Source organism: Rhinolophus sinicus, chromosome 17, assembly GCF_057876585.1.
Source record: "Rhinolophus sinicus isolate RSI-liver-muscle chromosome 17, RSI-T2T, whole genome shotgun sequence".
NCBI classification, from domain to species: domain Eukaryota; kingdom Metazoa; phylum Chordata; class Mammalia; order Chiroptera; family Rhinolophidae; genus Rhinolophus; species Rhinolophus sinicus.
In genome coordinates, this window is record NC_142517.1 from 183,414,173 (window position 1) to 183,436,895 (window position 22,723).

General features: G+C 37.6%; 2 protein-coding genes across 10 annotated transcripts in view; one reads left to right on the forward strand and one right to left on the reverse strand.

The window, feature by feature from the left end:
• On the reverse strand, positions 1-11,062 carry PPIL3 (peptidylprolyl isomerase like 3). Of its 4 annotated transcripts, none has more exons than XM_019726772.3 (7): positions 10,762-10,890; positions 10,144-10,201; positions 8,935-9,009; positions 7,756-7,849; positions 7,322-7,389; positions 3,999-4,117; positions 1-1,015 (listed from the first exon to the last, which is right to left on the reverse strand). In XM_019726772.3, the coding sequence occupies exons 2-7, from the start codon at positions 10,144-10,146 to the stop codon at positions 889-891; spliced, it is 486 nt and encodes a 161-aa protein (XP_019582331.1). In that variant the 5' UTR covers positions 10,147-10,201; positions 10,762-10,890; the 3' UTR covers positions 1-888. The 4 variants fall into 4 exon arrangements, with proteins under 4 accessions (XP_019582331.1, XP_019582332.1, XP_074195994.1 ...); XM_019726773.3 differs by lacking the exon at positions 10,762-10,890 and adding an exon at positions 10,987-11,062 and having other exon boundaries at positions 747-1,015; XM_074339893.2 differs by having other exon boundaries at positions 747-1,015; positions 3,999-4,131; positions 7,336-7,389.
• The window catches only part of NIF3L1 (NGG1 interacting factor 3 like 1), a 25,470-nt gene continuing 13,805 nt past the window's right edge, over positions 11,059-22,723 (forward strand). Inside the window, exons 1-7 of one of the 6 annotated variants that reach the window (XM_019726770.3) lie at positions 11,182-11,288; positions 12,773-12,886; positions 12,983-13,443; positions 14,529-14,691; positions 16,914-17,040; positions 18,434-18,572; positions 20,211-20,294. In XM_019726770.3, coding sequence (XP_019582329.3) covers positions 13,008-13,443; positions 14,529-14,691; positions 16,914-17,040; positions 18,434-18,572; positions 20,211-20,294 — 949 coding nt within the window. In that variant the 5' untranslated portion in view covers positions 11,182-11,288; positions 12,773-12,886; positions 12,983-13,007. Of the gene's footprint in view, positions 11,289-12,759; positions 12,887-12,982; positions 13,444-14,528; positions 14,692-16,913; positions 17,041-18,433; positions 18,573-20,210; positions 20,295-22,723 lie in introns of those variants that run through there. The other 5 variants (XM_019726769.3, XM_019726768.3, XM_074339875.2 and 2 more) reach the window with 5 other exon arrangements.

Consider the following 22,723-nt stretch of genomic DNA (forward strand, 5'->3'; position numbering starts at 1 on the left):
TTCATACACATTTCTTTTAATCCTCACAATAGTCCATGAAGGAATATTATTTATGGATGAGAAAATTAAAGCTTGGAGATGTTAACTTGCCTAGAGTAGGGAACAGTGCTGTGATTCAAACAAGACCAGGACTCTACAACTTGTGTTCTTAACTAACTACTTGCAGTTTTCAATGGATAATCTGTAGAACTCTATCCTGTAATACTTTAAGATACGCTTTAAAAAAATGTTTCATGGGCAAATCAGTTGGGAAATTCTAAGTGTTTACTGTACTGCAGGACTTCTCTGAGCCTTTATTGTAAATCTAAAGACTAGAGAAAATAGGAAATGGATTGGCTGGCCTTTCCAGACCATCTTTTTATCTTGTCTTTCCTCTAACTGCACAAAGTGAATAATTAATGGAAATGATATTTCCAGGATGTAGACTAGAAATGGTAGGAGTATATAATTAGGGTCCTCAAAAATGCCTGACAGGAGTCTCAGCATTTAAAAATGAATGTTTATATGTTGTAACAACAAGAAAAACCAGAAGAGTTTTTTAAAAAATTAAAGTATATTGGATAATAGTTATAGTAAAGAATATGCTCTAAGGGTGGGAGTAAAAGCTGTTTGGCTCCCCTTGGTACCATTAATTCATAGATCTTAGTCGTAAACAAGCAGGATGATATAATCTCTGACATTATTAAAACAGGGTAAACCAGGTGGCTGGTTAGCTCAGTTGGTTAGAGCGTGGTGCTAATAACATCAAGGTTGCCAGTTCGGTCCCCGCATGGGCCACTGTGAGCTGTGCCCTCCTTAAAAACAAAAAAACAAACAAATAAAAATTGGTTAACCACGATAGGTATGTCCCTCAAATTTCTGCCAAGTTTTTGTCCGTGTCCAGTATAGCTACTGAGCAAATGGGTTGGCATGCATAGTTATGTCCTTAATGTGTACATCATTAAGAGGTCGATATGTCTTCTCATTTACTGGTAACTTCTCCAATTCATCTAGAGTCTCCAGACCATCTATTACCCTGAAAGAGAAACAATATAATGTATGAAAATTTCCTCAGATTGAAACACAATATCCAACTATCTATAACAATTATAGTCTTTTTAAGAGAAAAGGACCATTCTCATAGTTCTTTGAATTCTCTAGCTGAGTGTAGAATATTGATTTGATTTTCTACCATAGATATGAGCTAAAATTTATAAGCAAAAAATCATTTTTATGTCTTTAGACAACAATAGCAATGGGTAGGAATGTTCCCACTAAAGCTTCTAAACATTGTATTCTGCCCCACTTAATACAGCATAGCTACAAAAGGAGCCAATATAACCAGTCATAAGATTTTCTTTGCTATAGGAAATAACCAGATAAAATATGTAAGGATGGCACTATCATTTACAATACTACCCTACACTGAAGGTCCTTAAGTAGGTGGCCACTTTGCACTTTTTTTTCCCCCTTCTTTCGCCTTCCTCCACCCCACACTCTGGTTCAAGCCATTGTTTCTCAGTTTAGTTGTGTAGTTGTGTAGGACACAGCTCCCTGGCCCATGCTGGTATTACAAGCCTTGCGCTCCCACCAGCTGTGGCAGCCTCCGGTCACCGGTCAGCCGCTCACAGCAGTTCACGCCAACCTCCAGCTGCCCACAGCAGCCCAGCTCCAGGGAGAGCCGCTGTTCACAATCTTAGTTGTAAAGGGCGCAGCTCACTGGTGTTAAGGAGCACGGCACTCCAACCACCTGAGCCAGTGGGACGGCCCCTACACTTTCTTGTTTAAATATGGTGTTTTTAATATTTGCTTCTGAACAACAAAAAGCAGTAATAATAAAAACAGAAAAAGAGAAGATGAACAGTTAAGCCCACTTCCAGCAAGCCCACTTCATGTTTCCACTAAGAAAAAAATATATTGAGAGCTATCCTTCAAGTATGTCCTTGAGCAGTGTAGCAGTTCCTCAAAAAATTAAGAATAGAATTACCATATAACCCAGCAATCCCTCTTCTGGGTATCTACCCAAAAAATCTGGAAACATTTATCCGTAAAGATATATGTGCTCCAGTATTCATTGCAGCTTTATTTACAGTGGCCAAGACACAGAAACAACCAAAGTATCCTTCAATAGATGATTGGACAAAAAAGATGTGGTATATATACACAATGGAATAGAAAAGACGAAATAGTGCCATTTGGGACAAATGGATGGATCTTGAGATTATTATGCTAAGCGAAACAAGTCAGAAAAAGTCGAGAACCATGTGATTTCACTGATATGTGGGATATAAAACTGAAAGCAACAAAGGAACAAGACGAACAAAGAAACAAAAACTGATAGACACAGATAATAGTTTAGTGGCTACCAGAGGGTAAGGGGGGGCACAGGGTGGTAGATGAGGGTAAACGTAATCAAATATATGAACTGACTCTGGTGGTGAACATGCAATGTGATATATAGATAATGTATCACAGAATTGTACACTTGAAACCTATGTAACTTTGCTAACCATTGTCAGCCCAATAAACACTGAAAAAAAGAAGTATGTCCTTGAAAGTTAGTCTAAAACATTTGCTAAGAAAAGGTGGCTTTTTAGATTATACCTCTTAGTGCAACTCAAATCAATTCCTAAGATATATAGTATATACTTAAAAAATATAACATATAAAAATTTTATTTTACAATTCCACTAAAATGGTAATATAACCAAAACCTTTCGATTTTACTCTCAAATGTATAACAATTAAGGTCTTTAAAGTGTTAAAGGCTTTCCCACCTTCTGGGTAAGAGAAACAGAGAATATAAAAAACAGATCTCAGGCAAAAAAGGGCATGCAGAATTGAAGCAAGGAAGTCTAATCAAGTATTTGGGATATAGCCGAGAACTAGTGGAAAACTATGTATCATTTTCCCAGGAAAATGTGTGTGCATATACACAAAACACACAATTTCAAGAAGTTAATGGACCTAAACTCTATAGTTTTGATTCTACACTCTACTGTTTTGTCACAAGTCCAGTAAGGTAAGTCCTGGTAATTACTGATCAATAATTCTGAATAGTGGGTTAGGGAGAAAATAAAAAGAAGGGAACCTGGATTATCTATACAAAGAATACTAATGACTATAACATATCGTTAATTATTAATAATCTAAATTAGACATGTATATGGAATGAAAAAGAAAGTTGTAGAGTCTTCTATTTTTAATTAGCCTAACTTGGTATTAAATAAAACAAACTCTAAAACCATGCCTTGAGCATAGTAAATATTTGTTGAATAAACAGATTGTCTTCCTGCTGATTTACAAAAGCCAGTCCCAGGTATAGTGCTTGTAATGGATGTTCTGGCAGAGACTGCTAAATACCTTCCTAGCAACCAGTCTCCCTTCTTCTTACTCACAGAAACCTGATTTCATTGAGAGTGGTAATGTGCCTGGGTGAAAAACATTTGCTACCCTCCCTTGTAGATGAGGGGAGGCCACATTGCAAAGTTCTGGGTCTTCCAGGAAATCTCTTTAAAAAGGGGCAGATTCAGCTGGCAGGCACCTTTTGCCCTTCCTCCTTTGTTCTGCCTGGAACACAGATATTTTGACTGCCCATGTAATGACCATGTCATGAGACTGAGGATGGAAGCTAAAGATGGTTGAGAAGAAAGACAGAGGCACCTAGAACATTGGTGACATGATAGAACCACCATCACAGTTCATCTTATTTAAGCCACTGTTTATCAGATGTTAGTTGCTGCAAAATTCTATTCTTAATGAAAACAGACACATTACTGTTAATTTGCACAATGATCCTGAAAAAAAGAAAGTATTGGCCCTCTTTTACAAAATAAGGAAATTGAAGCTCAGAGAGGTTCTAACTTCCCAAGATCACAGGGCTGGTAAGTGGTGGACTTAAACTCCAGGTATGCTTAGCTCTCATACTGCTCTTTCAATATTATGCTACCAACACAGCCACTCATGTGCAACCCTTGCAATGGAAGTCCACAGAATAAAACTATAAACAGAATACTCACTTTCCAAATACTGTGTATTTCATGTCCAAATGTGGCTGCTTGCCATAGGTGATGAAGAACTGAGATCCATTGGTGTTTGGGCCATTATTAGCCATAGATACAACACCTCTAACGTTGTGCTGAAAAAGACAGACTAAAGTATTTATTTAACTATGTTTTTATATAAATATTCCAAATAGAGGATTGGAACAAGACATGCACTCTTTAACTTCCCAATATTTAAGGGACCAAGAAAATATTTAATCAGCTTCTATTTGGGCTAACCTGTATGTTCAGTTTCTGTATTATCTGTAGCTCTGAAAACTTATATGTAAATTATATATTAAGTCATATCCCCCTATTAATTTCATTTTCACAAACACTTTTGGCAATACCAATGTATAACAGAAATAATCCTTACATTTGTATTAAGGAACAGTGTGCTGGCATGAAACGATCAGGAAGACAATAAAACCAAAATCCCCATAATCTCTTCACATACACACTGGACTCTGGCTAGTTTCTTTATCTGTAAAAAAGGGAGATTGTACTAATTCAGGGGTTTTCTTCATAATTCAAATGCTCACAAGGGTCCGTAGATAATAAATTGGTAACTGGGCAGAATGTAAACATTAGGGAGTGGTAGAGTCTGGCTAAAGGAATAGTGTATCTCTTGCCAAATAGCATTACTTTTTTTTTTTTTAATCAATGCACAGAGAATGTATCTGTGGGTCTTCCACCCATGGACAGTCAGTTCATAACCCCAGAACTAGGTGATCCAAAGAAGGTCTCATTTAGCTCTAATATTCATGATACTATTTGTTATACAAGGGACTGTACAGCAATTAAAAGGATTTTACTAATAAGATTGAAGACATGACAGCACCATATTATAGGGAGGTGACCCAATATAAAATATACTATAAATAACTCTAACGATTACTCTAGCTATTGATCAGGGACATTAATGAAACAAGCAATAAAAACATACACTCCCTAATTAATTTCATTTTCACTTTGGAGAAGTGCAGATTTATTTGTAGCAATATCAATGTATAGATTCAGCTACATCAAGAAATTAATGCTTTAGGGAGGATGTGAGGTCTTGCTTCTTGGCATATGTATGTCATCAGTTTGGCTGAAATAAATTTTTATGAAAATTAAAAAAAAAAAAAAAAACAGATATTAATGCTTTATGGTCTCCCAATAATGGTGACAGTAATCAAATGTAATATTTGATACATACACAATAATTTATGTACCTTATAATTTAATAAAACTAAGTATCCATTAATCTATTTCTAAGCTTTAAGAATTAAAATTTACCAAACTGTTGCATATGTCTATGTGTTCCCCTCATCTATTACCTCAGCCTCTCCAAGAAGTAACCACTATTCTAATATCTTTATACGTGCCTAAACAATATACAGTTGACTCAAGTGGGTATTTAACATGGGTTTGAATTGTGTGGGTCCACTTGTATGCGTTATCTGTGGTTGGCAGTCCACAGATGTGTAGAGCCAACAGTATGCACTCATCTGTGCCATTTTATATAGGGGACTTAAGTATCTGTGGATTTTGGAATCTGCGTGTGTATGTATGTATGTGTGTGGAGGGTGGTGCTGGAAACAATGCCCCATGAATACTGAGGGAAAACTGAAGTTTTGGGGGAGCCAAAAGGTATACGCAGATTTTCAATTACACGAGGGTAGGTGCTCCTAACCTCCACATTGTTCAAGGGTCAACTGTATTGTTTCCTTTTGCTTGTTTTCTTGCTTGTTTCTGAGCTCTATAAAATAGTATCTACTATTTGTAGTCTTCTGGGCAATGCTTTCTACTCTTACTATGTTTCTAAGACTCATACGTGTATATGTAGCTGTAGTTCTGATTTTTTACTGCTCTATAATATTCCACTATTGAACATACTAAAATTTCCATTCTATAATCAATAGACATTGGGTTGTTTTTAGCTTTTTGCTATTAAACTAGTACTCTAGGAACACTCTTGTAGATGTCTCCTGATACATATGTACAAGAGTTTCTCTAGGGTAAACACTTGGGAATGGAATTGCTGGGTCAGAGTATGTGAATATTCAATATACATCATCCTCAACTCTGGTGTATAAAATAATGGTTTTTAACCCTGGCTGTGTAGGAATCACCAGGGAACCTTAAAATATAATCAAAGTCCTAATCAGTCCTACTGACTGTTTTTCTCTGTACTTGGGTGGTGGGGCTAAGGCCCTAATTTTTCATATTTTTAAAACTTCCACTGGTGAGTCTGTAACAGCCAAGGTTGAAAATCACTGGTATACGATGACAGATTACTGTTATGAAATCTGTCATTAATTAATGCCTAAAAGATTGTTTTGTTTCTAATTCAGGAAAATGATGATTTTTTAAAAAACAATTTAGCATCTCCTAACCCCGACTCCTATAACAAAAGTATTTCTTTATGATAGAAAAGAAAAAGAAAGTAAAATAAATTACTCCCAGTCCCACCATCCAGAGATAAACATTGCAATGAGTTTTTTTCAGAAAATTTTCTGGGTATATTTTAATGTAACTGAAATACAATATACTAAATTACCTATTCTGATTGAGGAAAACTTATCTGTTTTTTTCTAATTATAAAGTTATTCTATGCAGAGACAAAGTTAAAAGAATAAACGATAAATTGTTAACTGATGTCATCTCTGGGAAGTGGAACTAATTTTTTTTTTCAATAGGCATGCATTAGGTTTTTTCATTTTAGAAAAAAAAGAAAATCCTTTAGAAAGTTTTAGAAATATAGAAAAAATACTGAAAAAATTCCTAGTTTTACTATACTGAAGATTTATTTATATGCACTTCTCTTTAACTGCTGAGGTCTACTGCAGGCATTGAGAGGAATATTTAAACATCTAACAGAAGATGATTAAAATTGGAGATTGATATATTGTAACCAGGCGTTCTGATAGTCTTTCCTCCCCACTCACTAAAAAGGGCAATGATTAACATCATTTAACGGATTTTATTTATATATTTTTTTATTCAATGAATTTTATAATGACACATTAAGCTTCTTTGGTACCTTAGTGATTAAATATTTCGGGCTGGACCCAAAGATGAGCTCACTTAATATTAAGATTCATGTGATGGTAAGATTCCAGTATATATTTTAGGCTAGAATTACCATTTATATTTTCTCCTTGATATCATTTATTAAGTGTGCAAAAACTTTACAAAAAGTATGAATATTTGCTTACTCATACTGTTACCTTGTGTTACTAGAACATATGTATCGAAATTTCCAAGTGTAAACAAGGCATGAGAAAACACATTTTGAAGCACTGGGGACATACCTTAAGATACTCACTGTATTCATCCTCAAATTTCTTGCCCCAGATACTGTTACCTCCTCTTCCGGTACCTATATTACAAGACAAACAGAAATATCTAATTAAAGTTGACAAAGGGTTTATCTTCTAAAACTTATGGGCTAGTTTACAGTATAACTCTTTAAATACAAATAAAATTTAATATGTCCTCTCTTACTTCCCAACATTTCACTTTACAAACCAGAAAAATAAAGTATCTGTAGAAAAAACAAAAACACTCCTTATTAGTACTATTCATATTTAAGGGCTAGGTGCTAGTAGCTTCAGCTTAAAAATTGCTTACTATTGTAAGGTAGCCCAGTTATAAAAACTCCACACGCTTTTATTTTCCTACTCTTTGTCTACCCCCTTCTTCACACTATATACCCAATTCCCTAGCTATTAATGGAGTAACTTACCTGTAGGATCTCCTGTTTGAACCATGAAACCCTTGATATTCCTATGAAATATACAGCCATTGTAGTAATTACTGGCACAGAGAGCCAAGAAATTCTGAAGAGAGTAAAAACAATGATTGAGAAATTATGTAGCAGAAACAAATTTAAGATGTAAAACTAATTGTATTTACTGAAAACACTATAACAGCAGATTTAAACTATGTCTTTTAGGCATTACTTTGGATAATGTTGCTTCCCTGACTAAAACACTTTAATGGCTTCTTTCAGTTCTTGAAATAAAATACAAAATCCTCAGCAGGGCCTAATAAGCTCTGCATGACCTGGTCCACCTCTACATCTTATATGATAATAACCCCATCCCTGTTGCTTACTATGTTAACCCCATTAGTCTCCTGAAAATTCATCCAAAAGAGGTAGACTTTCCCACTTTGAGGCCTTTGTATCTGCTATCTCTATATCTGGAATGTTCTTTTTATATATATCTTTCCATGGAGATGCCTTCATTACCTTTCACACTCAATTTAAGTATCACTTTCTTGGGTAGGCCTGCCTTAACCTTCTTTTAAATAATTCCTTTCCCCATTATCCTCTATCTTAACATTTTTTTTCCTTCAAGGCATTATCACCCTCTAGAATTGCCTTTTTTTTTTTTTTTTTTTTTGTTGAGAATGAGCCCTCCCACCCCACCCCACCCTTACTCTGGCCTATTTTCCCACTTAGAATAGTAACTTCACAAGGGCAAGGAATGTTTCTTGTTCATCACTTTATTCCAAGACAAGATAGCCTTTTATAAGTAATCGTTGAATAAATAAATATGTAAAGCTGACTCTTCTTCGTTCTATCCTTGTCATTTAAACAAGTGAAATAATGTAAGGAACAGTTTCCTTACCTGATATTTAATGATTATTTATATTTCCTGAGGAAAATGAGCCAAAAGAAAAAGATACCAGCCACTCTATGGTTAGAGAAAAATTATCTACACTTTCTTTGATCCACCTTTGACATAAAGAAAGGTTAAGTTGAAATTAGGCCAGAAATTATGATAGCTGGCTTTACCTGACAATGGTTTTATAGAAAAGGTTTTTGGCTATTTATTGTTGGTTATTTTTGAATCATTCAATTTCAAAATAGTTATCTGTTGCATTAACTCTTTTTTTTTTTGTACATAATGGTACTCACTTCACATGTTTTGGGAGTCCTCTCACAGAAGACTTCTATTTTAATATCACCTACATCTGTATGCAGTGTCACCGACTAAAATGGAGAGAGAATGTGAGAAAAACAGATTTATTCAGGTGACTTTATGCACTGTATGATTTCTCTAACTAGGTATTAAAGAATGACGGCCTAAACAAAAATAGATAGAAATACTGTTTCAGAGATGACCTGTCCACATAGAAGCTCTGGGAGATAAGTTACATTTCTTCAAAATTTACTTCAGCAGTAGGAAAAAAACTCCAGATTAATATAAAGTTTAGGGTAAAATAGTACCTATGCTAAAAACTGGGGAGCAAATTTTGTGATGGAAATAATTATTTTAAGTTTGAATTTTTCATCAATAAAAACAATTATAACGTTAGTATTATTGATTTAAATGGCATTCACTAACATCATTAATATTTACTGAACAATAGTAAGAAAATGAATTTCAAAATATAGTTTCCACCATTTCCCTTATGTAATTTAATTATGAGATACAGAGCTAAAAAACAATTCCTTTCTCAACTAAAGACAAGACCTAAAAAGTGTCAGTGTTTCTAGATTGTAAATTTGCAGAGGTAACCATAGTACTCTGCATGCTTGCTTTTTGTTTGTTTTACCTGTTATTTTGGTAGCTTGAATATTCCTTTTGTTACCCCATTCCAGAAAGAAGGAAATGTATTTTGGGGCTTCCTTTTTCATTTCTATTCTTGTAATAGTATGTAGCATTCAGAAAGCATGGCCAGGTTGAAAAGAGAGAGGAGTGTGTGTGCCTGTTGTGAGCACGGAGTGGGGTGGGAGTGGGGCAGGACATTATTCTCATTGTTTTTCACCTACTTAGAGGTCTAGCTGCTCACCTTAGATACAGAGAAGAGGTTCCCATTATAATGATCACACCTAGCTATATCCTTCTGCTCCTCCTACTCACCTTTTTCATCTCTATATCTTGTAGTCAATCTTTTTTCCACAAAATATAAATTCTGTGTGTTTTAAGTGAAAACAAAAACAATTTAAAAGTAATTTTGCTTACTTCTGGTTTTGTTTAGAATATTTTCAGTGTATGATTCTACAGCTTACCACTTTTCGTTGCCTTCTTATTGAAATTTCCATGCCGTTTTATTTCCCTTGACTGAATTTCTAAAAATTACTTACAATAAAAGATATTCATAAGAATTCTATAAAACTTACCATTTTTCTTACTGTTAATTTCTCACAGTCTTATTGAGAGAAGTTCGAAAACAAATCTCTATTACCAAAAGAAAAAAGAAGTAAGTTGATTTGTCTTTCTTAACCTCACTCATGCTCATGTTCACTGCATATTTAAAAGAAAAAGTCTCAAAGAGCACCCCCCCAAGTAATAAAAATCCGATTATGGAAGTGATGATGAGGAATTCCGACTCAAGCCCCTCAACCTCCTACTTCCCCTCCTCACTGTTCTTCAAGAGCCTCCTTGCAAATCCTTCAACAAGCCGCCTTGGGGCCTAGAAATTGGCTGCTCCCTTCGCCTGGAACGCTTACACTCAGGCATCTCTGTAGGGCTATTTTCCTCAGCCTCCAAGTCTGTGCTCAAAAGGCAGGTCTCATTGACTTGCTAACTCTATTTCAAAATGCCTTAACCCTAATACCTGTCCTATTTTCTTTTCTCCATAGCACTTATAACTAATATACCATATACTTTATTAATTTATTAAGTCTGCCGTTTCCCGCCCAGAATGCTCACTCGAAGCAGCCTAGGAACCAAAACACACTGCTCTGCAAGCACTTAAATAAGTTAATGAAAGAATGAGCGCGTTACCCCATACTTACTTAACCACTTCGATTAACACAACTGTAGCTAAAACAGAAAAGATGCAATCGTAGAAAGCTCCGACAGGTCTCTAAATTGGAAATTAGTATTTTCCGGCCACCGGAAGTCGAGCGTGGGACCCATTCGAGAGAACGCCCCTAATGGGCTTGCCTCCTTCCTCCCCTCTCCTCCCTGTCTCAAACCAAAATGTCTAAAACTAGGGAGACAATGTAACTTACCCCTACCTGAAACACTTTTGACAGTGAAAAAGAGCTCTTTTAATAGTTATATTAGGACGAGACACGTAGCCCGGAACTATTCTGGGCAGCAAGCCTTGGACTCAGAGCTAAAATAGGGAAGGACCACTTCCGACTGATTCCCTTGCCTCACTCATTCCCACAAGGCCAGAAGTCCCGCACGGGACCGGCAGTGACGCACGAGGAGTGTTCCAGGACTGGTGAGTTTTCGGCGACTTAAATCCCGGCGGACCTAGGTTCATGCGGCATGAGGCTGTTGTGTGCATAGTGCAACGACAGGGGTTTCAGAGGTGATAGAGGCAGAAAACTTGCCGTGTGAGAGCGTAGGGCACTAGTGGGGCAGGAGTCCAGACTCAGTGGGTTACTGGCTGTGCAAACAGGGCTCTTTCTTGTCCTGCGAAAGGCCTGAAGTGGGACGGAAGTGAAGGGTAGATGAGGTAACTTAAGGTGTAGTTTGCAGGCTGTATAGTGGGACTTACTAATGTTATTAAACACGGGTCAAGTATTGTTTCCAGCTTTACGGTTAAATCTTGAGACAACCCTATGAGCTGGGCATTTATTTCTATTCTTCAGAGGTGGAAACCACAGAGGTTAAGTAACGTTACACAGCTGTAGCTTTGGTCGTCTGTCAGTCTGATTTCAGAGTCGTGCTCTTACCCGCCATGCTCTGCCGCCTCCCATTGTTAATTCTGGCATCAAGCTACGCAGAGTTGCAGTTTCCTAATCTGTGAAATGGGGACGGGGGAGGGGGGTGGGTGTCTATTTCCAAGCGCTCTTTCATATGTAACAGTAGATAACTCAACGGGGGCTGACCCACTAGAGCTTCACTTTTGCACTTGCCGGATTTAGAAGAGTCTGGAGAATGGAGAACTATCAGGATGTGGAATGTGCAGAGTGGAAGTAGTATAAGGACATGAGAAGATGTTCCAGTACCCCAGGCTCAAGTGGTTAATGGAGGCTCCCCATCACTTCAAATCATATATTGAAGTACTACTCACAGCTCAAAATATTTTTGCTGTAGAAATGTTGCCCCAAATCTGCTTTTGAAATCACTGGGTTGTGAATATTAAATTTACAATTGGCTATGCTTTCTTGTTAATTATTGGGCATACTATGAAATGCTTTTCTTAAAAAACAATAATGTTTATGGATATTAATTTAAGAATGGAGTTGACAATGTGATCTTTTGTATTAGATATGGTTGTCTTAGAAGGCTTACAGACTCTGGGCAAAGTGCCCTCCACCTTCACCTCTTGAGCCTGGCCTTCCTGTAGCTGGTGTTGGTTCAGGGGCAGCAGCGCAGCTCCTGCCCTTTGAGTACTTTTCAATGCCAATATATACCACCCTAACTCCCAAGTTCTCTTGTGATGGGGGAGGGGGATTGTGTCCATCTGTGCAGTTAGCATCTAGTGCTGGCCTATGTTGGTGATACTGATAGTATAGTTCCTGTTCTCCTGTAGTATTAGCATACTGGGGAGACAAACAGGAATATAATGTTATGAGAATACCACGGCAGAGTGGGGCGGGGCAGGGAATAGGGAGACACTGAAAAGGAAGGTTTGTCAAAAAAAGCTTTATTTAGGAAGCTGAAAGGAACTTGGAAGATAGGGTAATATTTAGAGAAATGGAGAAGGGAGGAGAGAGGTGGAAGCAAGGGTGGGGAGAACAAGAACGGGTGTGGTGGGGGCTGGAGAGGAGGGGATGAACATTTGTGTATTATGTACCAGGCTTGTGCTAGTAGACTTAACATATATTAATCCATGTGCTCCTCCAGATGGCCTGTGAAGGTTGTAGTATTTCCATTTTGTAGATGAGGAAACAAGTTTAGAGAGGTTACATGATTTAACTAAGGTAACATGTAAGTGGCAGAGCCAGTATTTGAACCTAGGTATGTATGACTATAGCTCTTTTGCTCATATGCTTTATTGCCTCGAAAGTCTGGGCCTAAAGTGTACATGTGTATCATTTTCTGTTCTGACTTCAGATACTCAGTTTTACCTGATTTCTGTATGTTGTCATCTCATGTACGCCTGGCCCGCACGACAGTCCGGCTTGTTCATTCCCTGATCTGCAATTCTTCCTGTTCCTTCATGGATTTGAAGGCTCTCCTTTCCTCCTTGAATGATTTTGCATCCTTGTCATTTGCTGAGAGTTGGGACAATGTTGGATTACTGGTGGAACCAAGCCCACCACATACGGTAAACATACTCTTTCTGACCAATGACTTGACCGAGGAAGTGATGAAGGAGGCTCTGCAAAAGAAGGCTGATCTCATTCTGTCCTACCATCCACCTATTTTCCAACCTATGAAGCGCATAACCTGGAAAACCTGGAAGGAGCGCCTGGTGATTCGGGCTCTGGAGAACAGAGTCGCTATTTACTCACCTCACACGGCCTATGATGCTGCACCCCAGGGAGTCAACAGCTGGTTGGCTAAAGGGCTTGGTCAGAAGCCTCTTCTTTTATGTTTAATATTTTCCTTATAAATGCTTTGAAATTTTAGAATGTCTTTCTAATAGAGTTTTAACTGCTTTAGGGGTGAGACCATTATTCTGTTTTTACATAATATATTTAAAAATAATGTTGCTAAAGTCTAGCAATTAAATTGTATTTGAAAAATAAAATTTTTATGATTAATGAGTAAGGAAAGCATAGGGAATCTTCATTGCTGGACTGAGCTTTGTGATTGATTCCTCAGTCACGTGGCATAGTGCCTAGCGCCCAGCCACTCTTGAAATGCTTGTTAAATTGAGTTGAAAGCTCAGGCCTTTCCAGAATATACTTAGTATGTCAGTCAAATAGACATCAGAGTTTTGTTGAATGCTTTCTTATGCCCAGTATAAGTAAGGAATTCAGTATATGCATTTTAGATTTATGTTTAATAAGTCTTTTACTCATTTATTTTGGGCTGAAGCTTTTATGATGATATAATCTGGATTGATGTGGTCAGGTATATTATGAGCATTTGCGACCTGAGTCATTGTTCACACGAGTAAATTTCATAAGCAGTCACAATTCTATATATCATCTAAAAATTCATAAATCAGCCTTGTCCACATTTTTGTGATACTTAAGTCTTCTGGGAAATAATTCTGAAAACAAATTTGATTTTGTATGTCTGTATTAAATCTCTAGTTTATGGAGACTGTTGGATGTGTATGTAAGGGATTCATTCGTATATGTGTATATATTATACCGTGTTTCCCCGAAAATAAGACCTAGCCGGACAATCAGCTCTAATGCATCTTTTGGAGCAAAAATTAATGTAAGACCTGGTCTTATTTTACTGTAATATAAGACCCAGTCTTATATAGCATAAGTCCGGGTCTTATATTAATTTTTGCTCCAAAAGACGCATTAGAGCTGATTGTCCAACTAGGTCTTATTTTTGGGGAAACATGGTATAAGCATCTGAGAATGAATCTTTAAAAAAAAATCCTTATTTAAGTGTTACCCATAATAGTTTATCTTTTTAATTAAAAAAAAAAAACTCCATTGCCCCACAATTTTATTTATTCATTTTTTTTTAGGAGTTTGCACCTCCAGGCCCATACATCCTTCCAAAGCGCCCAACTATCCCACGGAGGGAACCCACAGAGTAGAATTTAATGTTGACCACACCCAAGATGTGGACGAAGTCATTTCTACAGTGAAAGGAATTTCAGATGTTTCTGTCACTTCTTTTTCTGCTAGGTATGATATATTTTTCTCTTTTTCTGTGTGTATTTATTTGTAAGGATCTTCCTTACAAATTCTATAACTCTGATATTTAGGTTTGACACAAATCGTTTTCCCTGGGATTGGTTTAAAAGCAGCATGCTTCTCACTTGTATGTGGTCTTGGAGGAAGAGAACTATGGGAGTTTTTCAAAACAATAAAAATGCTAAGTAACACTCAACTATTTTTTATGTAGGAGGGCCTATACTACACATTTTATGTACATTATTTCTCATCCTCCTGGTTATGGTGAAAGGTAGTTGTTTTTACTGTAGGGTATAGGCATACCTCGGAGATATTACAGGTTTGGTTCCAGACCACTGTAATAAAGCAAGTATCACAGTAATACCAGTTGTAATCTTTTTTCGCTAGTGGAAGGTCTTGCATTCAGTTTGTGAAAAAAAAACACCTGTGAAGTTCAATAAAACGAGGTGTGTCTGTATATATAAACCATAGTGGTATACTGATATGTAACGTAGTTTTACTTTAAGTGCCCAGCACATCAATGATTTGCAAGCTCTGTAAAGGAAATATACATTACAGTGCCTCCTATAGGCGTAATTATTTATTTATTTAGGGTAGAGATACCAAAATGTTGCCTCATAGATTTTCTTTTAGGTTAATCTACCCTAACAACTATTGAAGCATCATAAAAGACAAGTTTTACAAAGCCAGGATTTAATAATTGTTCAAAAAAAAAGATAAATAAATGACCTTAATAAAATGAAAATCTATATCAGGCTACACCAAAACGTGACTCCTTTGAAAATAAAATGACTCCTTTAATGAGTAGTTTTTAAGTATAGATACCTTATAGTAAAATCATTGCAAATGTCGTCTAATAGGATTGGGGAATTTCAAGAACCTCGAGAAAAATTCTTTATAGGACTGCATAGAGTCCATCATCGATGTCTTTTACCATACTGAAATACTGTGTAAATACTGAAATTAAAAGGAAATTACACAAGTAAAGCATGAAAAATTCAAACAATACAAGTCTTCCTGGTCCCTTCTACTTAATCCCAGAATCTTTCAGTCTTTTTCCTTGCTTTCAGAGAAGTGGGTATCTTTCTAAACACATATAGAAACATGAAGAAATGTATAGTTCTGTTTTATTGTTCAATTAAATGGTATGCTGTATTTGTGTTTTTTACTAATGAGGTCTTAGAGATATTTCCATGAGGTCTATAAGATCTCTTTCTTTTTAACCATTGAGTAGTGTCTCTTATGGATATACTATAGTTTCTTTAAGCATTCCTCTTCCTGATGGACTTTTTTCTTTTTAACTAATGCATTTAGTTTGGTTCTAGTTTTTCCATATTACAGATAATATCTGGGTTTTACCATTAGTTGAGGCTCAGGCATTGTTTTTGCTGTTCCTTTTCAAAGCTCTGCAGGTTATTCCAATGTTGACAACTAGACTTCCAGGTTATATTTTAAGGTGTCTTTTAGTTTATCTATCTTATTTTCCAACTTTCTAAAACCTATATTTTCAAACTCTATATTTAATAGAAGTTATGGTTAAATACAAAACGTTCTTGATGCCAATTATTTTGGAGAGGCTCTAGGGCATTGCTTCTTAAAGGGTGATTCAAGGACCCCCAGCTTCATTGTTAATGGGGTACTTATGAAAAATGCAGATTTTTGGCTTCATCCTAGAGCTGTGTGATTAGAATGGGGTTCTCCTGAGAATCTGTCCAGGAAATTCTTCTATTCAGTGATGTTTGAAAATTAATTTCTTTAGGGCTTTAAAAAAATTCAGTCTGTACTATCCCATTCATAGGCATTTTGCTGGATGTGTAGAAGGGTCCAGCAGCTGTCATTTTAAGAAGCTGGCAGACAATCTCTGATGCAAGACCGGGATTAAGAACAGTTACAACAGTGGTTTCAAAGTGAGGTCCCTGGCCCAGCAACCTCAGCGTCACCGGGAACTTGTTAGAAAAGTAGATTCCCAGACCCCACCTAGATCTACAGAATCAGGAACTCAGGCTGTGACCCAGTAGTCTGTATTTTAATACTTCCACAAGGTGATTTTGATACATTCAAAAATTTGAGAAACAGTATTCTGGAAAATGGTTTGGGATTAAGTCCTAAATTCCACATAAATGTAATCTATTATAGGAAGTTGTAAACTATGGATTATTTAAAATACTTTTTGTTTGTATTTATCTTAAACCAGTGAGTGACTTTTTTTCTAGGACTGATGATGAAGAACAAACACGGATCAGTCTGAATTGTAGTCAGCAAGCTTTGATGCAGGTGGTGGCTTTTCTTTCCCAGAACAGACAACTTTATCAGAAGACCGAAATTCTGTCACTGGAGAAGGTAATAAAAATATCTTACATTGCTGTACATTTTTGTTTGGGAAATTCATTTGTTAATTGTTAGATCATCAGGCTATTAACTATTACCTAAAGAAGCACAAAGTGGTGATGAGGGCATAATATTCCCTGGGAATTATATTGAGAAAGGGAGCCATTCCAGGAATAGAAAAATGTTGGTACTTGTTTTAGTCCATTTGTGCTGCTATAACACGTTTGGACTCTTATAACAAAATACCACAGACTGGATAGCTTATAAACAAAAAAATTTCTCCCAGTTCTCAAATAACATAATGACACTAATTCTAAAGACTTAATAATACTATGACTACCAGATTGGTAGCCATCAGTGTGGTAACCATAGTATCAACTTTCTTGTTATTCTTGCAAACAGTTTTTTTGGATACACAAGGTTGCTTTAGGCCAGTCCAATGGTTAAAACAGCCAGTGGAATGTTTTAACATTCCAAAGGTTTTAGGCATAAGAGGTGCAAGGCAGTTCCTCTAGCATGGCAGCTCCAGCTCAGTTTTAAAGTGGCTCCATTTATTTTTTCTTTTTGACACCTTTAAATACTATTCTTTTTTCTTTTTCATTTTTGGCATCAACTACCTATTTTCCAAATTTCTACAACTCTCCCTGGACCCTGTAAATCCAAGCCATACTGATTCTGTCCCCAAATCTATAAAATGTTTCTCCTCTCTACTTACTTTGCCAGCACAGTAGTTGAAACTGTACTCTTCCCTCACTTGGGATTATGAGTGGTTCCCTAAGTGTGCAGCCACAGGAGACAATCCAGACACAGTGTACACAGCCTTTCATGACTGGCCATGGCCCCTGTCTCCAGCCTCTTCCCAGTCCTGTCCACTGCCCTGCACACCAGCTATACTGCCTGCGTTTGGACTTGCCTTCAGCGTGCTGCCACACCTTGGCACCTTTGAACGTATTCTCTTGGTTTGGGATGCCTTTCCACATCTCAGGCTATCCTGCCACACTGCACTTGACATCACTCTTTTAACTCCTTTCTAGTCTGTCTTTGAGACGCAAGTCTTTGTAAAACCTTTGAATCTGCTTCCTCCAAGTACCCCCATCCCCAAGACGCGGCTCATTTTGTCATTCCTTTGTGCTCCCACTAAAAAATACCATCTACCTTGTATTTAAACACTTTTATTGTGATTATTTAAACATCTGCCTTCTCAGGAGAGTGGGAAAGCTGGACAATGTGACTAGAAGTCAGAGAATGTTTTTGTCAGGTTTGTATCCCCAAACTTTAGCCTGGAGCTGGCTGTCGTAAGCTCAGTGTGCATGTTGTATTGATGTCGGCATTTGCTGTTTTATTCTACAGGTTTGTTTCCTAGGACTGATGATGCCCAGTTTTTCTAACTTCTGTTTCTTTTCAGCCTCTGCTTCTACATACTGGAATGGGACGGTTATGCATACTGGATGAATCTGTCTCTTTGGCAACCATGATTGAGCGAATCAAAAGGCACCTAAAACTATCTCATGTTCGCCTTGCTCTTGGGGCAGGGAGGACCTTAGGTAAATATGTCTTCTTTATTTGTCCAGTAGATATACTGATAACATTGGGCAAAAGTTGAAACTCTTGACTGTATTAATATAAGTGAAAGAAAACGTGTTAGCTCATGGGAGATGAGTGGTTTACGTTGTCAGGGTGGGCTAGGTTCTGCTGTTGTAAACATCTCATTGGCTTCAACAAGATTTATTTCTCTGTCACACTCTGCTCATCTCGAGTCAGCAGGGGAAGTTGGTTGCTGTTGCAGAGCAAGAGTTTTGTAGAATCTTGAACCATCAGTTAAACATTCTCGCCTGGAAATGAACTTCTGTTCAACTCATTGTCCGGAATTGGTCACATTGGTCACGTTGCCCAATCTAACCCAGGGTGGACATGCAGTGCAATCCTACCATATGGCAGGAAGAGCTGGAAATTATAACTGCTCCACTTACTACACAAATCTTGCACTTTACAATACTGGTGGTACTTTACAGTGAGATGCTACTAAGTGAAGTGATCCACTGCGGTTTCTGAGTCTCGTAGTCGCTGTCTTTTCTTTTGGCTTTTCCCAGTACTTTGGGGAACAAAAGGAACGAACAGACCATTTATTGGAGCCCTGCAGTGAGCCTAGCACTGTACTGAGTATCCTAAGTATGTGAATTCCCACTGCAAAGGAACACAGAGGTTGTGGGTGTGGATTCTGAATGTCTTGTGCTCAAATTTATCTGTCCTATTTGCTGCATGACTTTGACAAGTTATTTAACCCCTTTGTATCCTGGTAGTCACTTCTGAAAAAACTGCAATAATAATAAAAACTAACTCATCAAGGTAGATCTATACTCCACATGACAGAGCACAGTAACTAGCACATATTAAGTACAGTAAATGCTAGCTCTTGTTAGCTCTGTGGTAGGTGTTAGAGTTCCCATTGTATAGGTGAAAACATTGAGGTTCAGAGATAACTAAGTTACCCAAAAGTCCACAGTTGGATGAAATAATTCCTGGGAGTTAATTTCCAAAGAAAATGGATGGCAGAAGTGGGATTTGACTTCAGATCCAACTCCAAAGCCTCTCTTTTGAAACAAACCACTGTTGCGTGGCAACTAATGAAGTATCCACCTAGAAATCTAAGTACTAAATAGTTGTTGGATTTTTGCTTGAAACTTTCTGTTATTTCACAATTCAGAGGATGCTCTTTTAAGATAAATACCATATTTCAAAATGTATCAAATCCATTCGTAGCCGTCTTCTAACTAGCCCTTTTAGTTCCTCTGCGTCCTCATCTGAGAACATCTACTAACTGCCTACCTCTCACTGTTGCCTGGACAGCCCGGTGGTTACTTTACCCAGTAGCATTGCAATAAAGCCTAGAGCTGTATTGTTAACATTGCTCAGTGGTGCCTTCTGTGTGCTTGTGGCGCCATGTATGTCTAAGGGAGTAACAACCCTGCCTTGGTTTAGCTGTGCCATACCAAAGGTAATTTGTTTGCCTGTGTCAAGACAAGTTTTGGTATTTGGTATTTTTAAAAATTCAGTAAGCAAATTCCTATATTGGTGATGAAACCAGCAGTGAAGTCTGCATTACATTTAGAATTCTTGTGCAAATTATAATATTAAAATGAAGGGAATTAAAGTGTTGGTATCTCGTCTCCTTTTTCTTGAAGAGTCCCAAGTCAAAGCTGTGGCCCTGTGCGCTGGTTCTGGGAGCAGTGTATTGCGGGGCACAGAGGCCGACCTTTACCTCACAGGTAAGCCCGCCTTGGCCTCTTTTACCCCCTTTTACCCCTTTTTGTGTATCCTTTCGCAACCTTGGTTTATATTTTACAAGTTAAAAGATACCAGCTTTTAGGGTAGCACCTGGCATATAGATGGATCTAATGTCTTTTGAACCCGAACTAAATAGGAACTACCCCAAAATATTCTTTGTGGAGGGAAAACAATCATTTAACAGTTTATTATCTAAAATACAACCTGATGTTCAACATTTAACCATTATTCTTCCTAAATGTGGTTTCTCTCAGATTTCATGTCAGTTAATGGGACACTTTCTATCTACCTTGTCGCCTTAGCTAGAAAATGGTTCCTCTTACTCTGCCCTAAAGTCAGTCACCAGTTCCTATCAGTTCTAGCTCCAAAATCTTTCTAGAACCTTTCCCTTCATCTCTATCCAGGCATCATCTCCTACCTGAAGTACTTCATCAAGTCTCTGATCTTAACCTTCCACAAACTCCCTCAAAATTAACTTTCAGAAGTACGAATTTGATGGTGCGTAATATCCTGGCTGAAAACGTGCAGTGATTTCCTTTATCTGTCCCGGTGAAGCCTGAACATTTCATCCTTTTCCATGCAGCCTTTGCTGATGCTGTTTTTCTCTGGTTAGAAATCCTTTTCGTTGCCCCTTTCTTTGTACTTCTACAGATAAACTCAAAGACACCTCCTTTGAGAAGCTTTTCCTGTCACTCCAGCTTCTGTCCCTGATGGTCATGCCTTCCTCTTTGATCCCTGTCACTTTGTCCTTAACCTCCTGTAGGCATTTGTATTGGTAATGGTTTGGCTCCCAGCTTGATACTGTCCTTGAGGATAACAGCTAATAGGTAACATGGCTCGTCATTCCTCCAAAGGAGTTGGAGGCCCTTTGCACACTTGCTGCTACCGGCTGCATTTCCACCTCTGCTGCACCTCAGTGCCAGCAAGAGGGAGTTTTCAAGGTTACTTTTCCCATTTCTAGGACCAGACTCTAGGCCTTAAGCCTCTGGTCGTTCCCTTGGCTACTTTTGTGCCTGTCCAGCACCCACACGTGTGCCTTATTACCTAGCACACCCTTACAAAGGCTGCTGCACTGGAAACATGGTCACATCCAGCAACATAGAGGTGCAGCATCTAAGCAGGCCTGAGGCAGTTACTCTGAACCAACTGAAAATGTACATAACCATTATCTGTTTCCTGTCCTTCTGAAGAGGGAAGATTTTTCTAAGCCCTCAGTCTTGTACCCGCTTGAAATAAACCTACTGTATACGTAGGCAATTTGACGGGGTATCTTACAGAATAGTGTGTGACTAAATTTAACATTTTACTTTGAAGGAAATTCAGATCTACAGAAAAGGTGCAGGAATAGTACAATGAATTCCTGTATGCCCTTCACTTATATTACTAATGATTATATTTTGCCACACTTGTACATTCTCTGTGTACTTTTTATGTAAGTGTGTGTATATATGTGTATAAATATATATTTGTGTTTTCCCCCCAAAACCATTTTGTAATAAATTGCAGACATGACCTTTTACCCCTAATACACCAGCATATATCTCCTAAGAACAAGGACATTCTCTTATATGACCATGGAACAGTGATCACATTCAGGAATTTAATGTCGTTAAAACTTATTAATATACAGTCTAGTTCCTAGCTTTGTCTTCAGAGCATTGACATTTTTGAAGAGTATAGGCCATTTGCTTTGGTATATCTCTCAATTTGGGATGTCTGATTATTTCTTCATAAATAATGACTTTTCTAAAACTAGTTTTTTTATTGTAAAGCAGTATGTACATAAGGCAAATTCACAAGAGTTCCAAAATATTAAGCTGTCCTTCCTGTTGGGGAAATAGAAAATATCTTATCTGGCTGACTTTAGATGTCTAGGATCTGTGAGGCATCACTCTGAACATGACCTCAACGTTGGGAAGCACCAGCCAAAGGACTATCTAGGCCTCTGCCGACGTTCATCACCCTTCCTTTGAGTGTGACATGGTATTTGGCTGTTAAGGGTAACGTCCCAGAAAGACCAGCAGATGGGGAGCTTGCTCCTTGCAAATATTATATAAATTCTCTCATTTGCTTTTTCTTTCCCACAATTGCATTCCTGACCCAGGCTTTTCTTTCCTTTGCCTTCAGCTATTAATACAGGGTCTTCATGGATTTCCCCACTTTCATGCTTTCTTCAGCCCGTGCATTTATAATAGTCCAGGCAGCCAGACTTTTCTTTCCTAAAGCATGGCTTCTAACTGGGCCACCTGAGTGTCTTTTCTCCTTTTATTTTACCTTGATATTAAGATGTTTTAAAAGGTGCTTGAATGAAAAGCTATCCCTTATAATGAAATAACATATATGGGGTGGGTAGGAATGTAGGGAACTGAAAATTTCTGGGGGAGAAAAGCCCTTTTTCTTAAGAACACTT